The 26,536-nt window shown below is 45.2% G+C and overlaps 1 protein-coding gene across 1 annotated transcript in view; it reads right to left on the bottom strand.

Annotated features, from left to right (window-relative positions):
- The window catches only part of LOC103363284 (ATP-binding cassette sub-family A member 1), a gene marked incomplete at its 5' end in the record, with an annotated part of 152,575 nt that overhangs the window by 34,634 nt on the left and 91,405 nt on the right, over positions 1 to 26,536 (bottom strand). The window contains 7 exons of the mRNA XM_008289967.1: positions 2,411 to 2,531; positions 2,842 to 2,971; positions 7,165 to 7,288; positions 13,029 to 13,173; positions 16,541 to 16,656; positions 17,562 to 17,739; positions 24,439 to 24,608. Coding sequence (XP_008288189.1) covers positions 2,411 to 2,531; positions 2,842 to 2,971; positions 7,165 to 7,288; positions 13,029 to 13,173; positions 16,541 to 16,656; positions 17,562 to 17,739; positions 24,439 to 24,608 — 984 coding nt within the window. The remainder of the gene's footprint in view (positions 1 to 2,410; positions 2,532 to 2,841; positions 2,972 to 7,164; positions 7,289 to 13,028; positions 13,174 to 16,540; positions 16,657 to 17,561; positions 17,740 to 24,438; positions 24,609 to 26,536) is intronic.

Raw genomic sequence — 26,536 nt, forward strand, 5'->3', positions numbered from 1 at the left:
GTATTTTTTTACTACTGGTTAGCTGTTTTGTTACTGTTATAGATAACTGTGAACATAGCTATGCTAGAATTTTACATATTACAGAAAAATATATGACTTTTTGTCCAAGCTAATGGATAATCCTCCATGTGTCTCTAATGCTAACAGTAAAGAAAGGCTTGTATACGCATTTTCTGTTGAAAAACTGTCAGAATTACACATGATCTCACATCAAAGCCATTTCTTTTGATTTCCTCAGACCACAAAAATGATTTTAACACTATTTAAATATTAATAAGGTCACAATCATGCAAGAAAAGACCAGAAATTAAAACTGGGATCAAGAGGGGAAACACGGAGGGGGGTTTCTTACCTCAATTACCCTGGTTCACCCTGTATTTAAATATGTAAGCAAGTAGGTAAATAAAGGATAATTCCCCTCTAAAATGAGCTTATTTATAGATGTTTTGCTCGACAATGGTGGGTTTCTGCAACCATCAACGAGCTCCTGTCACACGAGTCTAATTTGAGCCATCACATTATCACATTAGCGTCCTCGTACGATGCCAAGGCGCCACTCATCACTCAGCCTCCTAAATTCCAACAGCTGTCACAAGGTTCTTTAAAAAGTTTCCCTGTCAACTTAGTGAGTGACTGGAAGGTTAAACTGACAGCGCCGGGGCCCGGGAAGACGCTCGCAGACGGACACACTTCCATTACAGTCGCCATCGATTACGGCGCCGACGCTAACGCGGCAGCTAAGTGGAGGCTAGCAGGTGGGGCGCGCAGCAAAACGCTCCTGTTTGGAGCAGCAGGAAAAAGGAAGGGGAGGAGCGGGGACGTGACACATGATTGATGGCCCGTCGATCGCTTCAGAGCCATGCTCAGATTTATGACAGGGCCCAGCTTGTGGCGCGTGGCCACCGAAGCCATGCGCTCATTGATCAATTTGTTATCTACACCCCAAATGGATGGGGCACAGCTGTGGTGGGAGTCAATGAGGGCACTGCAGGAAGAATCCTGATGCCTTCTGCCAATGCACTGCTGTTTTTGTGCGGTGATGGGCCACTATGTCTCATCTCGGAGACGTACTGTCAGCCACGAAGGTGCTCATGAGCAATAGCCGGGCTGCAGACGAGCTCAATCAACGTACTCAGTGGCGCCGTTTTACAGCAGTGTTTGCAAATAGAGTCGACTTCTTTTTGTGCTAGAAAACCCTCTCTGAGTTTTCACCCCGCAAGATGATTTGTAATCCGACTGTTTTACCCGACGCTTGTTCGGTTAATTACCCTCGGGAGCGCGGCGCACAACTGTGTGAGCGAAAGATTAAGTACGACGAGAGTGGGAAGACCGAGGGAGCGAAGGAAAGGTGGCGAAGAAGTAAAAAAAAAAGGGCCGTTAGATCGTCCAGCTGCCGCGGCGTCCGTAGGGGAGGGGAACATCTGCCGCCGGGGGAAACGTTAAATCTCGGCGGCGCGGAAGCGTGCACCGCGACGCCACGCTCGACTTCACCTACCTACCGCCAGGACGGACCTTCGCGCCCCCAAAAAATCTCGTTTCGCTTCTCGTTCGTGAGTGCGCACAGGTGCACGCAACCAAACCTGTCCGTCCAATTTACCCCGCAAATGGAATAATGCATGCGGTGGAAAAGAAACCAACCCACCCACACGCGTCCATATGTACGGATGAAGCAGGTTCCTAGTAAAATGAAACCACCAAACAGATCAAAACACAAACTGCAGAACATGAAGACGGTAAATGGGCCTGCAAGTCTTATTATGGGTACTGAGGTGTCTTGAAGTTGCACTGCTTTAACAAACTACCACATTTCTATTTGAAATATTAAAATAAAACCAAAGCTGATGGGGTTTTGTCATCAAAATCTGAGGTGTTCAGCCTCTGGAGACCACGAAAAACGAGACCAAACGCAGAATCACGTCACGCTCTTTTTGCTGAGATCCTGCTAAGGAACAATGCAGGTACGCTTGGAGGGTAAAACCCGCCCACACTGTGCTCAGACGAAGCAGGTTCGTGGTGGTGGAGCGCCAACGAGATGAAGTCCAGCCACAGAGATCAAAACGCTAATTAGAGGGATAAAAAATGCAGAGATAAAAAAGAAATACGTGTGAAGTAAGCAGCACATGAAAAAGGCTAAATGTGTTCTGCTGGTGAGTAGGTGGGCCGCTGCTATATTCTGTATGTAAAAATGTACAATTTACATGGAAATAAAATGCTGTGCACGGCGCTGTGGATGTGCAGCAGGATTCTCAGAGGGCGAGGAAAGGCCAAGAGGACAGAGTTCAGCATCCCCATCGCCTCGAGGAAGAAGCTTTTTGTTTTGTTTCTGCAAAGCTCACATTTTCTGAACAACAACAACAAAAAAAAAACAAAACCCCCGATTAAAACCACGGAAATTTAAAGAGCTGCACACCTTGGTGAGGTCGCAGATCCTCAGGAGGTCGTTCTGGGCTTTGCCGTCGTAGATCCGCTGTCGTTCGCGGGCGACGTCGACGTCCTCTTCCCCCGCGGGCGGCGACTTCGCTGAAATGAGCCTGGCGAAGAGAGAGAGAGTGGAACACAGTTGGCACGACACCCTTTATTGGAATTAACACCGACTTGCACGGCTAATTAACTCAGTCAAAGTTGAGGCTCGGCGACACAATCGCTGCAATTTTCTGAAATCCACGGGCGTCGGTTTCCGTGGCAACCTGGCTTTTAGAGTAAGTAAACAGAAGGAGGTTTGGCAAACGGGCGCGACAGATGTTTCATTTAACATAAATGTAGAGCATTTAAATGCAAGAGAACTGGGAAAAAATTTAGTTTAAAAAAAAAAGGGGGCGCAAAGAGGCGTTTGAAAAGCACCTGGGCTTGCAGAAGAACTTGTACTGGATGAGGATGGTGACGGCGAACATGACGACTCCCTGGATGGACATGGCGCAGAGGTTCTTGCCCACCATGTCCCAGCTCAGCGGCTCCTGGAAGCGGTCTTCACCTGGAGTGTCGGGGGTAGAAATGTGAATTAAAAACACACAGGAGCCAGATAAGTGATTAAAACATGGCCGCCGTGCGCCACTTCATCGCCAACGAAACGGCATCGAGAAACGAAAGAAGAAACCACCAGATGTTCTCTTTCGCGGGCAGCCGATGGACATTTTTGTCAAAAGTTAGCGGAGAGCTGTATTTTGTCAGCTCTGTGAAGTGTTTCTGAGACGTGTTCGCCGCTGAAAGCCCGCAGTTTAAAATGCCACTTAGCCTTAAAATGAAAAAAAAAAAAAAAGCAACAAAAAAAACAAAACAGGGGGAAAAAACTGTCTGTCACCTATGTGGGGAAATGGCTGACATCCTGTACTTTTCATGTTGGAGGCTTTTTTGGCTAATGAACACGTAAGTAAACTGGTGACAGGCCTTCCACTCTAACCATTTTCAAATCTGCTCGCTCTTTCCTTCCTCCTCCTCCTCCTCCTCCTCTCAGCCTCTACAGCCCTTGAGCCCGAGGGGGGGGAGAGAATAAGGAGACAAGAAAAACGAAAGCGCTTTCAGTCTCATTCTCTGGTAAATAGCCCCTCTCCACACCAGCCCTTTTAAGTTGTGATTGCTTTTCTCTTTCCTGCTCTCCACCGCCGCCGCAAATGATTCCTCAAACCACCATTTCCTGCTCCATCTCTCCACAGATAAAACTCCTCTTCCTCTTTCATGCGCCTCTTTGCCTCTCGATGGCCTCCTCAACCCTCGGCTCCACCCCGTCGAACGCCGCCCGCCTCCCCGTCGCCCGGCTAAATTTAACTCCCGCGGGGAGTCGCAGCTCGAGTGTCGCTGTGTAACCGGTCAAATATTGTTTTGGCGGAGGAAGTGGCTTCCTTTTAAAGGCGACACTCGCGGCGTTTGAAAGAGCGTTGATGTTTTCGCCGCCGTGTCGCGGAGGGCTGCGCTGGGATTGGGATCCTGCAACCCGGCGTAATTTCCGCGGGAGTGGGCGGTTTTAATTTTGCCGTGGGCGGAAGGAAGCGGTCAGAAAAATAAATCGAGGGACTTATCGCTAACCGGAGGGATGGAGTCAACAATCGGAGCTGAAATGAACACGAAAGGAGGTTCTGATGATACAACAGCAAAGCAAGGCGAGTCGGACAGAGTCGTTCATGACAAAGATGGACCAGAATCTAAACCTAAAATCGATTCTTTGTTCATGTTCACGCAGGTGTCAAAGTTTTTTCAATTGTATTCTGACTGGAGGTCATTAAGGACCACAAAAGTTTCTGTCATGGTGCCCCTGTATGAGCTAAACTCCCACAATGCTCTCTGCTCGCCAACATGAACTCCGACTGACGCCTCCTCTGGTGTCAAACACTGAGAGGCTCCACCTGGTGGAACAACCAGGTACTGCAGTTGATCGACAGGACATTTCCTAGCATGCATGTAGATAATACAGGTTTTCTTTGTCTTTTGCAGTTCATGGAGCCACTTTTGTTTTTCAACTTGCCAGGCTATTCAGTACTCAAGCACATACATTGGATTGATTTGAATGATTTTAATGTATTTAAAGTGTGTATTTGAAATGGTTTGGATTTGTTTGGGGGTAAGAAAACTTCTTCCTGCACATATTGAACAAGACACTATTAAGAAATGTATTTAATGTGCACTTGATGCCCTAAAATAACTTATTCTGATGAACGCAATAGTCACTTTGCTGGTATTACTGACAGGTTTGAGTGTCTTCCAACATTGTGGAAGTTGTTGTTAATGGTCAGAGATAAGAATCAGTCAAGCACAGGACTATGTTTTAACCCTCCGACAGCAGACTTAAAAGCCAAGTTATCCTTAAAAACATGTCACCTTTCATCAAAGTCAGAACAAACGTTTCAGCTTTCCCAGTGTCCTCGAACTACTCGTCCATCCAAGTTAGCCAAATCCCATCATCTTTTCTACACGTCTAAATTAAAACTTCTGCCAAAAAATAGGTCGTCTGCTTGAACCAGACAAACAAATCTGTGCTTCTGAATGCAAAAGTGACGCCATTAGTGACTCAGCTGCAAGTTATGTGTCATGTAATAACTATTTAAGGATTTGTTTTTGGCTGAACTGCAGACAAATTGTAAAATATCTAATATTCAGAGTACTGGCAACACATCGGGGCAGTTGGATTTCATTTCTTCTTCTATTTTAATATTGAATGATTTGAATTATTAACCAAAGAAATGTAACTGCCATTTTTTCTTTTTCATAACGAATGACATCTTAGCTTTGTTATTCTAAACTCTGTCCTTTCTATAGAGGTGTAGGACTTTATGTCGCGGTAACAAATAAGCCCCAAAGAGAGAAGAGACGTTTAGAAATTGCTCAAGGTCCAGAGGGTTAATATGTAGATTCCCATTTTGTTGTTGTCGTGCACAACAATATTCATGTCAGACGTGTTCACAGTGTTCCTCTCATTCATGAAACTCAGCAACGTGCCAGAATAAGTGGCCGAACACTGAGAAGCAAAAGACTGGAAGCGAGTAAACATGGATGTAAACAAAGCGGGGTCCAAAAATTGGTTATGCAAATGTTTTATATAGAATGTTTCTGGAGGGTTGCTGGCCCCTTTTCATGCTCTCCACAGTCAAATTGTGTTTATTGCTGTTCGCTAAATGACGGCGGCGAGGTTTTCGCGTGAAAGAAAAGCAGCAGCAGCACCGACGGTTTTTGTGTTTTTTCTTAAGAGGCACACAAATACAGGAGAGCAGCTAATTCATCACCGCAGACTGACCGCTGAGTCCGGGGGAAAACTGCGTCTGAAACTTTACATCTGGCAAAATCCGTCTTTTAATCGGACGCGCGGCGAGATTAGCCCGGCTGGAGCGGACAAAGACGGCGAGATGCAAATTAAAAGATGCATTATAAAGTTTACCCAGCAGCTCTCCGCTCCGTCGCACAACACAAGACAAAAGAGCAGCGATGCACCAATCTGTCTTCTTCACAGAACTTTTTTACTTCCCTGTTTCCTTCAGTTGATTACTTTTCCTGACTTTTAATGGCTTAGAGAAGCTCCACTCCAGGATGAGGCTTGTTTTTTTTTTCTTAAAACATCGAAGGAGTTTAAACTAAAATCTCCCCTCCTTGCCTCTGCGTTGTCGTTTATCCTCCGCGGTTTTATATGCTACAAATGCACGCCATTAATTCCTCTTTCCACAGTAGTTTGTGCTTCATCCTTCTCCCGGCGCAGCTTTCTGCGGGTTCGTTTCTGATCTGTGATTACCGGCTACACCGAACGGCCCGGTGTTCGCTGCTTGTTGTTTCTCAGCCCTTCCCTCTCTTTGCTCTCCTCTCGCACCGACAGGTCGAGGCAGATGGCCGCCCACCCGGAGTCGCTCAGGTTTCTTCCAGGTAAAAGGGAGTTTTTCCTCCCCGCTGTCGCCGAATCCTTTCTCGAGAGGGAACTGTACGACCTTACCTTCGCTCCATAAAGCGCCCTGAGATGACATGTTATGATTTGACGAAATGTAAGTGAAAATGAGCCTGTTTAGCTCGTGTTTCCTCACATAAGCTTCATTCTTGTGTTGTTTTCTTCATCCAACATGTGAAAACAGTCATTCCCCGACTTGTCAGTAATTTGTCTCAGCAAATATTCACAGTAGGAACGTTTCAATCAACATTTTTGCCCTTCAAATATTGTATATTTGCTGCAGTACCTGTCTGAACCACCACTCGCTTCTGTGGTGCTTAATGACCTCTGGCCAGGAGACGAGAATCAAATCAATCTGGGATCAACAAGCACAGTGTTCTGATATGACAGCGGCACATGAAGCAGCTGCCTTAATCGATTATTAATTGATGATTTGTGACACTTGTGTGCAACAGACGTAAACAAAGGGTCGTTCTTGGGTCCATGCGGATACAGATGAGTTAAAAATGGTCTAATTGTGAGTTCTGATGAGCTGCATGTTTCCAAGAACACCCCAAACAAAACAGGGTTTCCCTTGGAAGGAAAAACATCAGAGTGAGATATGTAAGTGTTTTAAAGCTCACGTTTTAAAATAAGACGCTGCTCAGGTGTTTACGTCAAAGAAAACGTGACTTCATTTTACTTTAACATGGAACACTAGATGTCTGCAGTTTGAAAACATGCTGATGAATGATTTATGGATGTTCTTCTATGTGTTCTCGGGGTTTAACGTTGTCAGACGTGTCGACACGACTGTAGCTTCTCACCAAAGCCGCTGTAGAGGTCCGCCATCGCCTGGTTGCTGGCCAGGTCGATCAGCCCTCTGCCCAGACAGAAGTGTGGAAAGATCAGCAGCACCTGCTTCACGATGTTGTTGATCTTGGTGATGTTCTGTCGAGGAAAAGAACGAAGTGAGTTAGTGGCATGTGAAGGCTGTGGTCCTGACGTGTCGACTCCCCGCCTTGAACTCGCAGGTCCAGACGAGCTCTGCGCAGCTCCACGACGCGAGTGCAGATAATTAACAAACGCCCTGAACTCGGCGCCGCACGCTGAGCGCCGCTGAAGCTCCGCGTGGCATCGAGGTTCATCTGCCTCCTTGATGCCGGAGCTCAGCGAACGTCGCGCTGAGCGAGGCCCACGTGTGCAAACACAAGCAGACGAGTCGACGCTCCGGCAAACAGATGTTCACCCTAAAATCATAACTAAGGGTTACAAGGAGCATCCAGAAGCCCCAGAGGCACAAGAAATAAAAAAACAACCCACCACCAGGCACTCTCTTTGTCTTTGTTCTGATAATGTATACAACAAGAAATAGACGCACAAACACAAAGCCGCAGCAGATTGCTCCAGCGTTTCACAAGGCACACATAAAAAGCCCGGCTTATCTTGACTGGGTATTTCCCGGCTACAACTCATCTTTCTCCCGAAAATTGCACCGTCCCGTCTCTCCCTTCTACTCCCCCCCTGTGGCTTCAATTCAGCGGCCCAGTAAAGCACAAAAGCAATAATTAATTCAATGAAGCCACAGCGGACGAAGCTGTGACAAACTAGCTCAAACAAGGAGAGGAGTACAGTAAGGAAGAAAGGGCTGAGGGAGGGAAAAAGCCGAGCGAAGGGGAGGACAAAATATGACTGTGTTTGGTGCTGCACAGTGTTCAGAACCCGGCTCATGCATTATGCATACTGCTTCATTGCAGCATCGTCTTCAAAGCTGCGCCGTACACGGGGAGATAAATTCATCGTTTCTGTTTTTTGGGCGAGTGTAAAGATTAGGTGGGGTCGGGGCGGAGTGCAATTTGTTAAAGCCGCGCGCCAGATTTCCACACGATGGCCGGGATTGTTGCGGAGTGTATTCACAGAATTAGTCTCAGTGAGTAAGCGTCGGGCTGGCAGCTACGACGACCGCACAAAAAACAACCCAATTTAAAGACAGCTTAGTCGGGTAAGTTTCCCAGATGCTCTACTGCTTTTTCAAAGGAGTGATTTGAAGTTGGAGGAGTCACACGAGGAGATCGGGTCAGTCCGGGTCAAAGATCTGCAAAATAACTGCATTGTAAGGAAAGTCATACGTTTCCTGGGATTTTTTTGTATTTTCACCCTTAGAAAAAAAAAAGATTTACTCGGGAAGCCATCTTAAAAGTTCAATATCTCCAGAAATATAACTCTCACAGCCATGAAATTTGGTGAGAACGGAGACCAGATAGTTTCCAGCAGAGCCACATGGCTAAATGGCTCCAGCACAGGACAATTTTTGAATCACTAGAATTTCAAAATGGAAGCTTTTCGAACAACGGTGGTATCGGGAGCCCAAGAAAGTTCCTGTCAGAGCGTATATACGACACAGCTTTGTCCTTTTGTTCCATTTTCAAGGGCCAAAAATGAAGAATCTGGCCTCTGCTGGCAATTGAAAATGGAAAAAAAGTGGCAAAAAAGGCCTCATACGTTGGTGAATTTCAATCTCTAGACACCTCTGTGCTCCAGTAACTGAGTCCAAGTCACCATTTTACAAAAAACTAGAACCTGGTTGTCCCATACTTGTCAAAAATCAAATTCAGCTGATGTTAGAGGCCTCAAAGGTTGGTGAAATGTCAATCAAAGTCTGTATTTTTAGTAGGAAATATGGATTAAACCATTTATATACACTTACAGGAAGTTTCTGGTGTCACAATATCATCCTGGTTTGAAAATGTTGTATTCATTTTCTATTTTGAAGGGCCAATAATTGAGCCATTCAACTCTGTTTGTCTTCTTCTTATTGAGATAACTACAACTTCAGTTCAATTCAGTAATCTTCATTGGTTTGAATATCACGGTAAAGACGCCGCCAAAGCATCAAGGACGGTTTGTTTAAAAAAGAGACATGACAAAAGGTGAGGAAACTCAAAAGAAATGATTAAAAAAAGAACCATTTCATGGGTTTGTTTTCTGCTCTGGTATCAAAATCGTTACCGGGAAACAAATTTCTGGTCTCTCCGGACATCTCGGCTAATTACCTCGTCCCATCTCGCCTCCATTTCTTGTTTATTCTTGTTTTTTTTCACTTGGATATAAAGCAGTTGTCTGTTTACTGTCTTCGCGCCGAGCGAGCCTCACGCTGGTTTCATATTCAGCGGACAGATGTGTGAGTCTTATTGATCTTCTCATCCAACTCTTACAATAAAGCCTTAAAAACAAAACAAAAAAAAAAGCACATTTCCCAAAATGCTCTGCTGTAAACTGGCGTATTTGCTTTGCCTGCTTCTCCTAATCCAGCGTGATTACAGCGGGCATTAACGAGTCTGATCACAAAGGGGGCGCAGCGACTCGTCCTTCTACTCCGTCTTGGACGTATAAACATTCATGCAGCGGAGCTATTTAAAAACAGGTTTTATGTTAATAAATCAGCTCCTCAGACTCCTCAGAATCAGCAGATTTTTCACTTCATTGTGTTTAAAGAAGCCGTGGAACGTTTTACCTTCATGCCACGAATGCTTTCAGAGCGACAGGTGCTTCATAATTCACATTTTTTCCAGCGTTTCTAAGCCTCGTGACACGTTCAGGGCTGAGAAACATCTGAGCGCTTTGTTAAAAACTGTAACCGAGTCAATGTTTTGTCACAATCCGAAGCCAACATCTGCAAAAAGTTGCTGATTTTTTTCCACGTGTATGAAACTGTGAGCGACCCGTCACGTGTCGTACGAGAGCCAAAGAGAAGACAGCGGTCCAACCTAATCTCCTCCCTTTGTGGCAAAACACACAGCAACACTCCAGATCAAAAGTGGACACGCATATGTGAGGTGAGTTTTTTTTTTCTCCTCCTTTTGCATGAGTAGGTGGTCACTGGCCTAGTTTCTCTCAGGCAGATCGGAGACTGCGATGAAAAGGCCTCATTGATCGCCATGTCAAAGCAAAACCTTCAGATGTCCGGCAACGCGCTCAACAATAATTCATCACGCCTTTTATCCACATTTACACATTTGCTTGAAGACTAAAAGGCACAAAGAGCTGCGATCACGACGGCTTGCTGCTACGCGATCTGCTTTTCTTCCAGCTTTAATTCCTGAACAGCTCTGACTAGTGGGATTTAACAGCACTGTTTACTGTGTGTGTTTTAACCATTTTTAGGTCGACTACCAATACTTTCATTTACATACGGAGGGGAGGACGTCTCGCAGCAGGAACAACGCGTCCCCTAAGATGACATAAATGCTCTTTTCCCTTCCTTGGTTGCAAACATTTCAAGTCAAACATGCCCCCAGTTGTTTGCATGTAAATACGAAGCGCACACACACCTACGGATTTGCCGCCTCTCTGTTTTTTTTTAAATCCAACTCCGAGCTTACGCAGAGATAAGAAAGTCAAACAAATAAACAGCAGCTCTGACCTTGGCTGAAGGCAGCACATCCGTCTGGCGCAGAAAAAGCGACGCCTAATTTGAGATCGATACATAAAAACAACACATCTTCTCCTGAGCGCGTGTTCATCAAGGAGATCTAAGAGGCTCTTAAGTCGGCCGGATGATGAAACGCCGGACAATTTTCCCCCCTTATGTTTGCGGCACACGCCCATAAATCATTTTCAAATGGTTTTGAAGGTGGTATAGTCGGCGGCGCGCTTATCTGACCCATATCGCCACTTGTGCTTATTCCCACCGCACGGCTTCATTCATAACGCCGGGAAATCACGATGGAAGCAGACAAGAGAGCAATATGTGGCTCAAGATATCTTCTGGAGATGATATTGAGCCCTTGGTGCATTAAAAGATGAGTTGTTTTTTTTTTTTTAGGCGAATTTGGTGAGTTGTTAAACGCTCGACACGATGCTCCAGCTCCAGCTCCAGTGAGGCAGGTAGCGCCGCACCTGACCACACCTTTATCCCGGGACATCTATCTTTGCCTGTGGTTATCTGTGAGTGGCACGTGGTGGAAGTATTGACTCAGACACTGCTCGGAGCACACAAGGCAGGCTGGGATTGATGCAATCCACGGGGAGTTGGACAGTCCTGAGGGGAAGAAAATCTCCCATTGGTCTCGAGACAAAACTAGGGCACCGAGTCTGTAACACTGCAGCTCTGCTTTCTCACTCTGATACTTTCTTTTTTTTCCCTTCTTCATTCTCCCCCCGTTTCCTCTCTCGGAAAAAAAATAAAAAATGGTGCTATGCCCAAAAGGGATCTAGATCCACCCGGCGCTTGAAAACAGAGAACACACTGAAGCCTGTAGCTTCACTTTTGAGCGACACTGTTTAACTAATGCCACCGCTGAGGAGTCTAAAAATGACGAGACAAAGCTTTGAAAGCGAGCACAAGGAGAAGACTTGATTGAGCTGTCATGCGTGGGATCGTCGCTCTCTGGTGAACTGGAGCACGTCGGGGCACTGTCATACCTACGACGGCTGTTTGGTGAAGAGTCTGCTCTGAAGAGATATCAGCTCTGAGCAGGAGGAAAGGAAGGAGGGAGGAGGGGGGCTGTAACATCCGCTGATTGATGCTGACCCATCAGGCGCTCTTATCGGCGGCCAAATCGAGTCAGATTAGCAGAATTATCACGGACCTCTGTCCCTGTCAAGTCTCGGAGAAGCACTATCGCCGTCCCTAATGCCTCGAACAAGAGCGGCGCGCTGTAAATCCGTCCCTTTACGCCGCCCGTGGGCAACGCGCCGTCCATTAAATTATCACCGGCGGCGCCCTTTATGAGTAATACGCTCCAGCTAGCGGCGCATCAATAAATAAAAGGGAAGACAACGGAATGGCGACTTTCTCGGAGCGAAAGCCGCAACGAAATCACGATGCAAATGAAGGCAGCCTCGTTAGGAGACGGGGAAACATCCCCACGCCGAGCTCCACCGGAGGAAACATCAAGTCGGCGGCGGTGGCGGCGTCAGGGGGGACAGACTGTGCAGAGGCAAAGTCTTTGAGGCGACGTCGCCGCGTCTGAAGTGTCACATCGGAGGCGACGCATCGGATGTATAAGCAGCTTGTCACCGCGACAGGGAAAGACTGATCGGGCTAAAAATACAAAGTGGGTGATGTATGCTAATCAGGCGAGCAACAATTAAGTCTACAAATCAAATTAGACGTATTCAGTTCAGAGAACAATTGACAGAGATGTCAAGAATTGCAGATAATTTCCCTCCTATCAGCGCCACCTGCGAACAACACAGGTCCCGGCTCTGGAATCTCCTTTAAATGAAACTGATTTAAATCCTAATCAAAAGCAAAGTGACTGACAGTCCCTTCGTCTCCATAACCGAGCTCTCTATTTCTTATTTAGCTCGTTTTTTTTTCTCTCTTTGTCTTTTTGATTCCCCCGAGACGGAAGCAGCTCGAAACGAACGCTCGCTGAAAGATGGATGAGGAAAGTTCTCCGAAGACCCGATTCTCACCAAAACGATTAAAAAGAAAATATGGGGGAAATGACTGCTTTTGAAAAACCCTTGAGAGGATAAAGGAAGTGTGTTAAAAGTTACACCAGGTGGGTACAGCGCTACCTCCCACGTGCCTTTTGCTTGGAAAACACAGAGCGTTTATCTATCATTCAAGTCAATTAGCCGTCCGCGGCTACAGCTGCCGCATAAATATGATTCTCACGCAGCTATAGGAGGCAGTCGAGTGGTGCATGATTGTACGTGTTTGGACGGAGCCGCCACTTACGTCGTCGTCGAACATCTCCATGACGAAGGTGGCGATGCTGCCGTTGATGCCGATGAACAGGTTGATGCAGGTGAGGACGACGTAGGCGGTGCTGGGGACGCTGAAGACGAAGGAGGCCGGGTACATCATGGGGGTGATGGCCCACCTGAAGCAAGCACAACACAATCACTCAGACCGGCAGAGGAGACCGAAACAAGACTCCCACCCCTCCTCCCCCGACCTGATTCAGGCAAAACCGCAGAGGTTCAGATTACAAAGGTGAGCTCCGCCGAGGCCCGCGCTCATTAAGCTCGCCGTCAGGGTTAATAACGGTGGCAGATATCATGTTAGCAGCCACTGAGTCCGTTGCAAATTTTCAATTCATGAATGCAGATTAGCAGGTCAGCCGTACCGGTTTCAGGCACCACCGGCTTCTTGCGGTCATTTGCATTTCCAGTAAGTCGCCCATAAAAGCGCTGCAGAAATAAATGCCGCCCCCGCGCTTGGCAGCCGGTTATTCGAGTTCAGTGTTGGAGGTAGATGAAGCGAGGCAGTTGTGTCGTGTTTTCACATAACTTCACTTTACAGGAACAAGAACATGGACTGGGGGAGTCCTGAAGCTGATCCTGAGCCTGGAATAAGGGCTGATCAGGTCAACTTTTAACTGAACTGGTATCAGGAGGAACACAAGTCTGATCCTTTGTTTGCATCTGCTGTCACCACTACTGTTAAACTGAATCATTTACTTCAATGACATATCAATTAAATAATTGCTGATTTGACCATATAGATTATAGAATACTATTTTTATTTTATTGGTCACCAAATGTTCTTAACGTCGTCTCTGTCGTGGAGCGCCTTTACTAGCTAAAGCCCCACAATGCTTAAACCTTAAGGGCAACCAGATACTGAAGCTAATCTGCAATACCTGAGTTGTATATTATGTAGGAAAATGGTATCGACAGAACATTACATGACTCAGATTGGATCAGTGGCAAAAAAAACCTCAATAATATTCCCTCCATGTATTTGACGGCCAACCCGTTACGTGCTAACGTTGCTATAAAGCTGCAGACACATAATTTAGGTATGCTGTCCTAGCTGACCCCCAACTTGATTTGAGGTCATGAAGCCACATCGAAGTCTCCGTCATGGTGCCCCTTTACTAGCTAAACCCCCACATTGCTTTCCAACCCAGCTAATCTGCAACACCCGACGTCTCCATTATGTAGGAAACTAGTATTGGCAGATGCTAAAAAGTGATTGGATTGGTGGCAAAAAACCAAAACAAACAAAAGAAACCCCTTCGATTCCCTCTGACTCCAGCTCGGCCGACTTCAGAAGCAAATCCATGTTTACGTTTAACTCAGCTACACGTATTTGACAGTCGGCCCCTTAGCAGATTAAGACTTTCCCGACTAAAGATTTAGGCTGCAGCCTTGGTCTGAACGGCACAGCGGTACATATCTGTGTCTAATAGGGCAGCTAAATGGTAAATCCCCCTTCTCCTAGCAGCAGAACACGCCGTACCGCGGCACCACTTCATCCCTTAAGTGAAGCGGTGTAATTATTAGAGCAGAAAAATAATAGTTATTGAGGAAAAAATAACTTTTTTTTTTTCTTATTAATGGATTTGGTGTGAACTTTAGAAGCGCACTGGACTACAGAATTTGATATTTGCAATAATGATTCACTCGGAGGTCTATTTAAAGGTCAGTCCTCAAATCGCTACGGCTTCACTTAGCCTTTCGTGGCTGTCCGTGGCTTCTCCCTGACACATCTTTTTTGACAGATGTGGCCGAACACGCCGGCTGTTGTTCACGCGACACCTCGGCCGTGTGGAGTTTCACTGGCTTGGAAATTGATGATCCGATCGCGGAGGTACGGCACCATACATAACATGAATCAGCTTAAATTAAGGTGCTGCTGGAGGTAAAGGAAAGCAGCAGGAAGCCGGGAGGAGTATCTCTTAACTATGGATGAACTCTTATAAAGATGTAACCGCGAGTAGATTTAAGGTGTCCGCCTTAATGTTGAGAACAAAACAATTTGTCCGACCCAATAAAGCATGAAAGAAGCGGAGGACTTCTATTTTTAAAAGTGCTATATGTGTGTTGACTCAGCAGGGACGATATTAACTCAGATCTACAGGAGAATAAATATTTGAAAGCATCGCAGGACGCCCGAGAGCCTCGCCGCATTACATTTCATTACAGCTGCCTGAACTTTGTGTTTTATTTTGTGTGAATAAGAAAACATTCGCACAGTTAGCGGTGCAGTAAAGGAGAAATTCGGTGCATAAAAATCACCAGAAATGAGGTGTTTGATGCTTAAAGTGTCCCGTGGAAGGAGCTCTTGAAGGTATAACTCAATCAACCATGAACTCGTGATCTGGAGTAGTTCGGTAATTACTTGCAATTAAAATGTTTGATTAATGGTGTCCAAACTATACATTAAGGCCAACCTGGGACACTGAACCGGCCTTGAGAATTTCCTTTCTGCAAAATCCATCGAGGTATAACGGAACTTTAGCTGCTTTAAGTTCAACACTGAGCTGATTGACGTTAATAAACACGAGCTGTACAGTGATGTGTGTTGAGTTGACCTCAGTTTATCTGTTCAGGGTTTATTTTAGGTACATGTCCGGCGGCGTTCGGTAAGACAAAATAAGCCACGAAAACATGGAAGCAGCTTGTAGCTTTGCACACATAATGGCAACATATGAACCCCTATGGACACCAGTTTTTGTCTCCTACCAATGAGTCCACACCAATATTTGGTCAAAATTGCCAAAACTGGAACCTCGGCTTCCCATAATTGCCACACATCAAATTCTACTGATGCTAGAGGCCTGAAAAGTTGGTGAAACGTCAACCAAAGACGAGTAAATCCATATAATTATACACTTAGAGGAACTTCTTGGTTGAAAATTTTGTATTTTTTTCTATTTTCCAAGAACCAGTAGTTTAAAAAAAAAAAAGCATCCTCCGTTGGAGCCATTCAATCATTTCGATGTGCTGGAAACAATTTCCACCATATCCTCACTAAATGTCACGGCTGTGGGATGTGTTATATTTCTGGAGACACTGAACCTTTAAAATGGCTTTCGAGGAAAGACGCTGGGTTTTTTGTGCCAATATACCAAAAAATTCTCAGGTCTGGAAACACATCTTAAAATTCACCAAAACTATTTCACAGAACTTTGTTTTTGGGGCACAAACAACAAATAAAACCATGAATAAAATCTGAGTAATGATACAGGCTGACCCTACAGAATCTTCAAGCACAACTTCTGTCTTTAGATGTTTCATTAGACGTACTGGATGTGAGCGCAGTGCAGCTCCGATAAAGTGTTTGAACTACATCATAAACTATACAGTGTGGATGAAAGTGTAAATACAGAACATAACGATCCACAATCCATTAAATCCTGCTGAGATGTCTTCCCTGATTAAAAAAAAAGAGACTTTATGAGGGAATTTAAGGTGACTGATGACTGCAGGTGTCAAGTTTTTTTTATTTAATCGACTTACCCGTAAAAGACAAGCAGCAGGATCAAAGCGGGCAGGTTGGGAGGGGAGACGTAGGCCTCCTGTTGGAAGCTCAGGAAGATCACGATCACAATCAAACAGGGGACGATGTAGTTGCACTGTCACAACAAACACAAAGAAAAAAACAACCCATGAGCAGCCATCTCCGTCATCAACAGAGGCCCGTACATGATTACAAGTCGCTCTTCGGGGCATTAAAACGCCTTTAACATTCTTTTTTTTTTCCTCCACACAAACTGAAAGGACGCGTGATTGTGAAATCTGTCGATGGCTTTTTAATTATCACTCGGATGTCGCCGGCTTTAATTCTCTCATTAATTCTTCGCGTAACGGAACAATCTGATTCCGTTCGGCGGCTCAGCGACACACCGGAGCGCTCAAAACAAACTGGAGAAGAAGCTTTAACGAGTTCGATTCTTTACCTCCCCCCCACCCCAAACACAAAAAAAACAAGTAAAGCAACATAATTGATGCTGCTGTTTGGCTTTGTTTTGGACATTTACCTTGTATTGCAGATGTTTATTTATAGCGCGTGTACTACCTGGATTCTCTGTAATATCACTGTTGCTGGAGCTGCACGGAGCTCCGGGCTACAATCATTAGAGCGGCTCCTCAGGTGCGTTTGTCTTCCACTCAGACAGCATTTATCCGCCATAATGATGAGTGTCCCGATGCCATTTCTTTACCAAAGGTACCTGATGAAATGTTTACTTCCATTATGCCTGGGGGAAACTGCCGCTAAGCCTGTTGAGCGTAACCAGCAGGGGCAGCTGCTGCCGATAATTACGCCTCAGCCAATAACTGTTGCTCAGGCGAGGCTTCTCCCAGTAGCCGGCGGTGTCAAAGCTACGTTATCAATTACAGCGGATGGATTTTTTAGGGTTTTTTTTTTTAAACATATATAGCCTAAGGTGGAATCTTCTGGATAGTAAAATGGAGGAAATGAGGCCGCTGTCAGATGAGAGAGAACACGCTTTACTGTCCTCACTTCCTGGTTACTCACCATGTCCCAGGCAAAATTGGCCACCCAGTAGACGGTGGGGTTGACTCCGCTGACAAATTGCAGGTGCTTGGCTTTGTTCACCCTCTCCTGGATGAGGAAGAGGACGAAGCTGGCGGGGATGAAGGACATGGCGAAGATGACGCAGATGGACACCACCACGTTGGTCATGGTCGTGGCCCTGCGATGAGGGAGAAAGCAGACAAACAGGACAATGAAGAAGAGACTCCGACGACTGGGAAACACTGTAGTTTGATGCCGCCGGGCAGACAGTTATTGTACTCAGTGGTGCAGATGATTTAAACTGTCATACATGCATCAAATACGGCATGTGCATTACTTACAGGCTGCTTGTTTGGAAAAAAACGTCAACATGGTGTCCATTTTTCAAGATGGCGGACATTGGCATTGGATTTTGTGGAACATAACTCCAATTATTACGGCATTAACATTGTTTCATGCATTTTTGGACTCCTTAGAATTCGATTCTGTCATCAGGAAGCGTCTAAATACAGTAAAACTTCATTAAATTAGTCGTAATGAAACAGCAAATGTCTTATTTCAGACTTATTGATATTGTTGGGATCATAAAAACAGTCTGAATCAAACAGGTACTTTGATTATGAGAGTCTGATTTAACAAGATTTTACTGTAATCAGAAAAGTACATATTTTAACAATGACACAGGCTTCAGACAGTTAATTTCTAATTGTGCTACAGGCTAGGCTCAGATTAGAACGTATAGAACATGTAGACATCCCAGGTTGACCCCAGAATGCAGAAAAAATACCACCACCTGTTTAAGAATGAACGAAAAGCCCAACTGGTTCACAAGTTTGGCTAAAAACTCGCTGTTAAGGTGTAAGTTATCATGTTAGAACATGAACATTTGGATTCTACCTGCTAAATTTCACATATTTGGACACCTTAGGGTGTATTTCTGACAAAACAAAGCTCCAAAGAACCCTCTAAATTGAAGCTGTAGTTGAGTAGCAAACGTCTTAAATAAAGTTTGAATTATATCCAGCTGTCAAAAAAACAGAAACACTTGGAATTGAGAGGGTACTTTGGATTATGAGAGTTTGATTTGAACACGATTTCACTGTAGTTGGAAAATTACATGTCTTAACGACGTCACAACAGTTTTATTCTTATAGTGCTACAAGTTTGGGGTCAGATTAGCAAATATGGAACATGTAAACACCTGCCTGGTTGACCTCTCACTCTTTCCTTGGAAATCGAAAAAAACAAAAAAAACCCCAAAACACCGTCGCCCATGAAAGAACTGAACAAAAGCTCAGCTGTCAACAGGGGTCAGCTCATGTTTTGGGGCTTGAGCTTGGCTAAAAGCTAGCTCTTAAGGTGTACGTTATCATGCTGAATGTCACATATTTTGACACCAAAACCAAGCAAATCTCCGTATGTGAAAACGTACAGGATTGCATATGGGAAATGGCGTCCATTTTTGACATTCATGTGGCAAACGGGCCAGTTTTGATGCTTGTATGACCAAAGAAATCAAAGCTCTCTGCAGCTATCTGCCCAATTACAACTCATATAAACTGGTTGATGATCAGACTGCTGCTGCTACCAGAAACCCTCGGGTCCGTCCCACGAGGTGCTCTGGATAAACCCGTCCACAAGAAACGGCAGCGGGAGAGATATACATACTGTAATATATGAAAGAGAACTTTGGCTCAATTGAAATCTAAACGGTCTCATGCTTCCAATGAAACTGATTAAAGTTCTGCTGTGATATTCGCTGCATTTAAATGTTATTTCTTTGGGAATACTGGCTCACTTGATTTTCCATTTCAGCGGGCACCAGGCATTGCGACGTGACGGCGGCGGCGCATTTACAGAATCTGCCTCGTCTGCCAACGCTCACAAGGCCATCGCAGCGCCGATTTCAATGAGAATAAAGAGAGGGAGGTTAGAGATGGCAGATTCCACACTGTGCTGCAGGGGAAGTGTAATGCTGTCACTGTTTTCAGTTTTTTTATTTATTTAAAAAAAAAAAAAAGAAAAGGAATAAATGAGAAGAGATACTGGGAGATAGAAGAAAGAGAGCTTTTGTTGATGCAAGGAAGGAGCCAGACGATGCTTAAACAAAACCGAAGCAGCGTTCGGCTCATTTTCTTTAATGCAATAAAGACATTACAGTTAACACTTTGCAATTTCGGGACGCATTTAGACTAATTTCGTCGCAAATGCAGGAATAATGTCAGCCGCTGACGTTTCAGGCTTGTTAGTATTGATGTCTGAATCAGACGAGCGCCGACAACACATGATGGGAAAAAAAACAAAAAAAAAGCTTTTAGCCTCCTGGAGTCGTGTTCCAGAGCTTCCCCTTTGGTCTCCTGGCACAGTTTAAAATCTTGAATCTCAGAAAACAAATCGCTCCTCTCCCCTCCAAGACGCTGACCTTGGTTTCGCCGCCGTACGTCTCCGTTTAAGCCGCCCTACTGTACCTTTGAAAACGTCCTTCGTCGCGTCCGCTCAATTAGCATCGGGTAAAACTATTCTTTTTTTTTGACCCCCCACAACGCATCCCTCAACCTAAAGCCCGCGCTAATCTCTCACAGGACTTCCCGCTGCGCAATTAGCATATTGAATAAGTTCCCCCCGCGCGGCTACGTGGCTGTATTTATCGTCGCCAAACCAATTAGGACGCATAAATATGAAATCAGCGACAGCGGCGGGCGCCAGCCCTGCGTTTCTACAAGGGTGTCAAGGGCTCTGTTTGGGTGGGGAGGTAATGCAGGGGACAAAGCTGTGAACGATCTAACCCTGAAAGCTGGAAGGTGGCTAATTGCCGCAAAAAAGAAGAAGGACGAGCAATCTGCTAATTAACTAATGACGGAGGAGCAGGGAGGGCGTGTTGAGGGGAGCTTTACGATGCACAGAGGCCTGAATGTGATGGAGAAAGTTGAGCTTGTGCGTCGCCTTTTGATGTTGACGGAGTGAATTAAAAATTCATTTGGCAGCTCCGCTATACACAATTTTAAAAAGGAATACGTTTGGAGCGGAAACAATATTAATTCGCCGATTGCAAATAAATTACACATCAAATCCGACGGCGTGGCGAGGGGGAGAAAGAGACGTTTTTTTTTTTTTTGTCACTTGCCAAATTGATATTCCAGAGCAATTAAAGCACTGATATATATTTCTCAATAATGAACCGCTGCCAAAGCTGACATTTCTGCAGACGACGGAGGAAATTGGACGGCCTTATGTCGGCGCAGATGAAGCCTCGTGGGGATGGGGCGGTAATTTTGGGTGGCATCGACTTTTTTTTTTCTACCTTCGCCGTGTTGTGCCATCACTTCCATTATGTGTGGTTGTGACTGGAGGGGGAGCGTCGCTTCAAATCAGGATTCAGGTGTCCCACCGAGTCGTTGGGGTGGAATTATTACTGAAGCAACAGGTTTAGCAATTGTTAACTTTCTGAAAGTGTCAATGAGGAGTTTTCGGTTCTATTTCAGATTGTTTTGACAGCTCTCTGTAATTCACCACTCTACATGAAATTCACTTTAGTTGGCAAATTACGCTGGAGAGAGACGGTAAATTGCGGGCGTTCTGGCTTAAACCGCAGAACTGGTCAACTTTCAACGATTTGAATATTTCATAACGTTGCGTCCGATTGGTTTTTAAGAGGTTTTTGTGCCGCTGCTGCTAAACAGGGGTTAGCGCGAGAAGAAAACCCAACGTATGCTCTATTGATATTCATGGATGTGTCGTTATTATTAATATTAATCTAAAAATGAATAATACATCGTGGAATAATGGCCCGGCGAGGCGACACCAACATCAGTCAATCACAATACCGGAAACGTCTCTTCAATAAAGCTCTGTTAAATTACCTGCCAACAACACTTATGTAAGCGGTGCATTAAACAGTCTTGATTGGCGTCTCGGTTATGATGAATTAATAAACGGCTCGACTTCAGTCTGAGCCAGCTGGTGGTCGGTGGCCTCTCAGTGACCATCTCCGGTAGGAACGTCTCGACTCTAAACAGGGTAAGAGCCTTAATGAAGTGATATCTGAATCTGAGACTGTTTGGTTTCTTTTAATCCGCCACGCTGCGCTCATTATTGTTGAAGATAAACCTAAAAAACTACCTAAAGGGGAGCATCTGGAATCATTCATGCTGCTAAGTAGCGGTCATCGATTAGACCCCTAAAAACAAATCTTTGTGTAGTTTTTATCTCCATGAAAACAATCCCTTCATGCCTAAAAGTGGCCCAACGCTGCACAATAAACAGTTGAAATATTGGAGTGATTCAGTCGTACATGTTAAGTTGACAAGATTGATTGCCTTAGAAGTCCCGGTACACTGCTGTGGCTCCTGATACGTCTCATAGCATATAAAAGAAAACCCCTACGGATGTATTATTAAGTTCAAAACTGGAGCGTCTTTTATAAAACAAGAGAAACTAAGTGGTCTTAATCAGGCTGCAAACTTTAACCACTGAAGCGAGAAATCACCGACCAGCTCCAACACTGATACAATGCAGTGCTCTGCTGGGAAAACTGGGGTCCTGGTATTTATGTGGATGATACTTACCCTCCTAAACACTGGCAAAGACCAAGAAAAACCAGATCCCAGGAGGAGAAAACAACCTGAGACACCCCAAAACCTTCAAAAATGGCTCAAGGAACAAGACCAAGAGCTGAAGATGTTGGTGGTGGTTGGTGTTTAGTGTCCTCGTCAAGCAGTGGGTCAAAGGGACATTATGTACAAATAAAGACATAGACATTTACTGCAACTGCTACCTGGTTCATCCAAGAACATAAAACCCTTTCTCCAAGAAATGCTGGAAAGTATATATATAGATCAGTGGAGCTTCAACATTGTGCTTTAGTCAGCAGCTCAACTCGCACACTTATTCAACAGTGACGGAGCGTCCGAGCTAATCTGGAGATCATAGTTCATAAATTGCCGTCGTCGCCTCCTGCACAGAGGGAAGGAGGTTCATGTTGGATCTATGGGAGGCTGCTCCTCGTAATTATCTCCGACCCTGGTGCAGCAGCCTCTAAGTCAAGCCTGTCGTCAGCACCTGAACGCTACATAAATACGAGCGCCGTGATTGGTAGCCACGACCGCGTTGGCGCCTCGGCGTGGTAATTTGCTGGAGAGGGATGGATTCTGAGTGCGTCCCATTAGACGCGGTGATCAAGTCAACAACTGATAATGTGGCTCCAAATCTGCAGGCGCGATCGCAGAAACAAAACAGAGAGCCATTAGATCTGTGCGCTATATGTTATGATTTAGCACGCCATTAATCTTACACTCTCTTGGGGAGCTGCTCTCTCGCCAGCCCTGGGATAAAGCATGAGGAGGGGGAGAAAGGAATGGTACATCCTTGCGAGGGGCTCCCATGGGCCTCCAAATCTGTGCATACTCAAACAAATCCCCCATCTATCTATCTGTCTCATGCTTTCTGTCGCACTGTCTCTTACTCATCTGTTCTGCCAGAGTCTGTGCTGCTTCTCTTCTCCCCTCACTTCATTTTTTTTTTTTTTTCTTCCTCCTCTTCATTTTCTGTCCCTCTCCGCCCCGCCTTATCTGTCTCGGTTCCCCGGTCCCCATCACTCTCTCGCTTTTTCATCTCGTGATGCATTGTCAGAAAATCAAAATCAGTGCATTACGCCAGCTGTAGGAAACTGCAGGTTTGGAGAGTGCTGTTAGCGTTATTTTTCAGGAGTGTACGCCGGCTGACATCGGGCCGACGCCGAGGTACACGAGGACAGCTTGCCACTTAATCACAGCTGTACGACCACGCTGTATAGTCATGTCCCAGAACACGGGACGTCAAAAATACCAGAATGTCCAACTCCATGAGGTTGGATTTTGCAGTGTGAAGGATTTTCTGGCTTTTTTTCTTACCCACAATCACGGTGTCTTGCCTGAGCGTAAAGATTCAGATTGAACAATGGTCCAATGTGACGACAAACACGTTGCTACACAAGTACTAGTAAACGTTTAGAGGGGAATGTGATTCTACTTGACCAACAGGAAGCTTGAAAGGGCGACAAAGCTTTTTGAGGTCAGGATATTAAACCACAGGTCGGATTTTACTTAAGTTTTGTGTTCTGTCGTTGTTTACTTTTGGTTTTCAGTCACTATTGCTTGAAGTTAAGGCCACCAAACTACCTCATGTTTTTATAATTTGCTTCAAGGCTTGGTGATAGTTTGGCACCAAAAGCAGTTTGGGTTAAAATACGACCCTTTTACAATATGGGGCCCCTTCATCAAAGATAAAACCAGCTGAATAAAAAGACAGAGCAACACAAAAGAGCAACATAAAACAAATACAGACGAGGGTTAGATGTGTACATGTGATACTAGGATGGATTTAAATATGTAGTTCTGTTGTGTAAGAACGTGCAGCACTGGACGTCCCCGCTCTATGCATACTGCATGAAACACTACGTGCTCTGCGAGGGCAGTTTTAGTATTTATTTCAACTAAAAAGAAAAAAGCACACAACTGGGAACGCCGCCATAGAGACAAAATAAAATAAAAAGCCCTGTTCACATCTCCAGGTAACTGAGAGTCTGCACTTAACCTAACCTGCATGTTTTTTGGACTGCGTGAGCGAACACAGTCCACACGGGCGCAGAAAAAAAACACACACCAACTCATAACCTTGTTGCTTCTTGCTGTGAGGCAACACTATCCACTGCACCACCTCGCCAGCCGGTTGCTAAATGGTGCTATATTTTATATTTCAGAAGCCTGTTCTGCTCCGCTTTCTCTGACCCGGACCCCGACGAGGCGCAGGAGATGCAAGAGCACAGCTAATAGCCAGGAGTTTTCAGCTAAAGCGAGGCAGCTCCAACCCTTTAACCCTTCTTTCAGGCCCGGTGACTCACATGGCGGCGTTGGAGAGCTGCTCCTTGGTGAGGTTGAGGGGGTGATTGGAGACGGAGATGCCGTACTGCCGTGGATCCAGTCCTGCTGGCAGATTCCCTCTCAGGATGCCGTTGTTGGCCACGCCGAGGAAGGACACCATGCTGTGCCAAGCCTTGTTGTAGAACCACACCTGTGGGAGGGGGGGAAGGAGACAAGCGTTGGCACCGAGAAACAGCGTGCAGAGGCTTCGCAGGAGCTTCGGATGTCTCCTAGCAACTACATCTGGCAATGCCACGGGAGGTTCGTTTGGTCGTGGACGGCTAATGTGGGAAAAATTCAACAGGCAGGTCGTGACAAGACTCGACACAGATAAGAAGAGCGTGGAGCAGCAGCAGATCAAACGTTTCGACCGCTTCGTCCCAAATCACCTCGTCCAGCTAAGAGGACGTGTGTCAGCGTGTTTGGTTTCGATGCAACAAAGAAAAGGGACAAAAATTGAAAGGTTTCTGTCTGCTGGGTGAGTTTTAGCAGCTTCCTTGTTGTGAAGGGCTCTTAAGAGCCACCAGAAAAACCTTTTACACAATAAAAAAGAAACTGAAAAGGACTTGGTGAGGCCACTGCACGATATGTTGTTGATAATCTGCATTTTGTGCGTTTCCATCCTCCTGTCTATAAATAGTCAGAATACAGGAGCGCTAAATGCATTTTTGTCACCCAGAGAAGAAAAGTGCTTTGAGGAGAAGGTTCAAATGACCTCTAAAGCGTTTTTTAGGGAGCTGACAGACACAACTTCTCACTTAATGGAAGATAAAGACCTCCAACGACTGTCAAATCCTAATGTGACCGAGCATGCTAGCTGCAGAGGAGAAGAAAAAAAAAAGAAAACATAACATCTCTGCACACATTCTTCTTATTGTAAGTGATTCTCTGAGCCTGTGGCTGCCGGGGTGTAGAAGAAAAAGAATGGATGAAAGAGAGTGGGAGTGAGAGAGGACTCCCTGCTGATAGTGCAGCGCTAATTAAGAGTGGATGGTGTTTGAGTGTCAGCCCAACATAACACTGCATCACAGAGGAGGATATGGAGAAATCTGAGCACACACAGATGTGCACGAACACACATCTCGCTCTGTGTTTGCGGCTCTCCGTTTCCTCTGTTCTCGCTGCAGCTCAGAAAAAAAAGAGATCGACAAAAAAAATAAAAATTTCTGTATCATATTTTCCTCATTCGGTCGTTTTCCAAAAAACGCTCGGCAGCTAAAATACCTTTTTGATGCATTCAAGATAACAGAAAGGAAAGAAAAAGAAAAAAAAAACCTGTAAAGAACATAAGCTTGTCAGCTAAATACATGGTGCAGAGAGTGGAGGAAAAAAATGGGTTAAGATATGATGGGAAGCCACATTTCCACTTCTGAAACTACTTTAAGCTTCAAAGTGTCTCCGGGAGGGGCGGCGTCCTCCCGACGAGGAATACAAGTGTGACACATTAGCTTCAGCTTCAACATTATTTTAACATTAAATACAAATGTGCTCAACTTAAACAGTACTTACTCTGAGCGCTGCTGTTTTAATTCATCACACCGACAAAAATGTGGAAGCGCATTTATTTATTGCTGTTGGGGGGAAGCTCACTTGTTTAATTCAACACAGAAAATGGCTTTAAATTATAGAGCTGCCCTTTGTTTTGGATTCTTTAAAAAGAATTGGATTGGATCAAGGCCGATCGGTATTGGCACTAATCTAAGCCTTTGTTTACATCCGCTGGCACGCAGGTGGCAGGACGGGAAGGATGCTAATTATGATTATTATTTAAGCAAATCGTCAACGGACTCCTGATACTTCTGCGACGCCTGATGACCTCCAACCACAGCTCTTGTGTTTGAGATTAACTGACGATGAGTAGCTCCTGTCTGCAGCAGAGGAGGATTCAGTTTCAGGTCCACACTGTTCTTCAAAATAAACCCCAACAACTGAACGGGTGATAGCTAAAGTATTGTATATTCTGTCCATGTACGTATAGTCTTAAAGGTTTACTCCACCCAGATAGTACTTTCTAACTAACAAGGGAAAGTTTTTAATTTGTATTCCATCAAAAATACAACTTTCTGGCCTGCAGTTTAA

This window comes from Stegastes partitus, unplaced genomic scaffold (assembly GCF_000690725.1).
Source record: "Stegastes partitus isolate 25-593 unplaced genomic scaffold, Stegastes_partitus-1.0.2 Scaffold648, whole genome shotgun sequence".
NCBI lineage: Eukaryota > Metazoa > Chordata > Actinopteri > Pomacentridae > Stegastes > Stegastes partitus.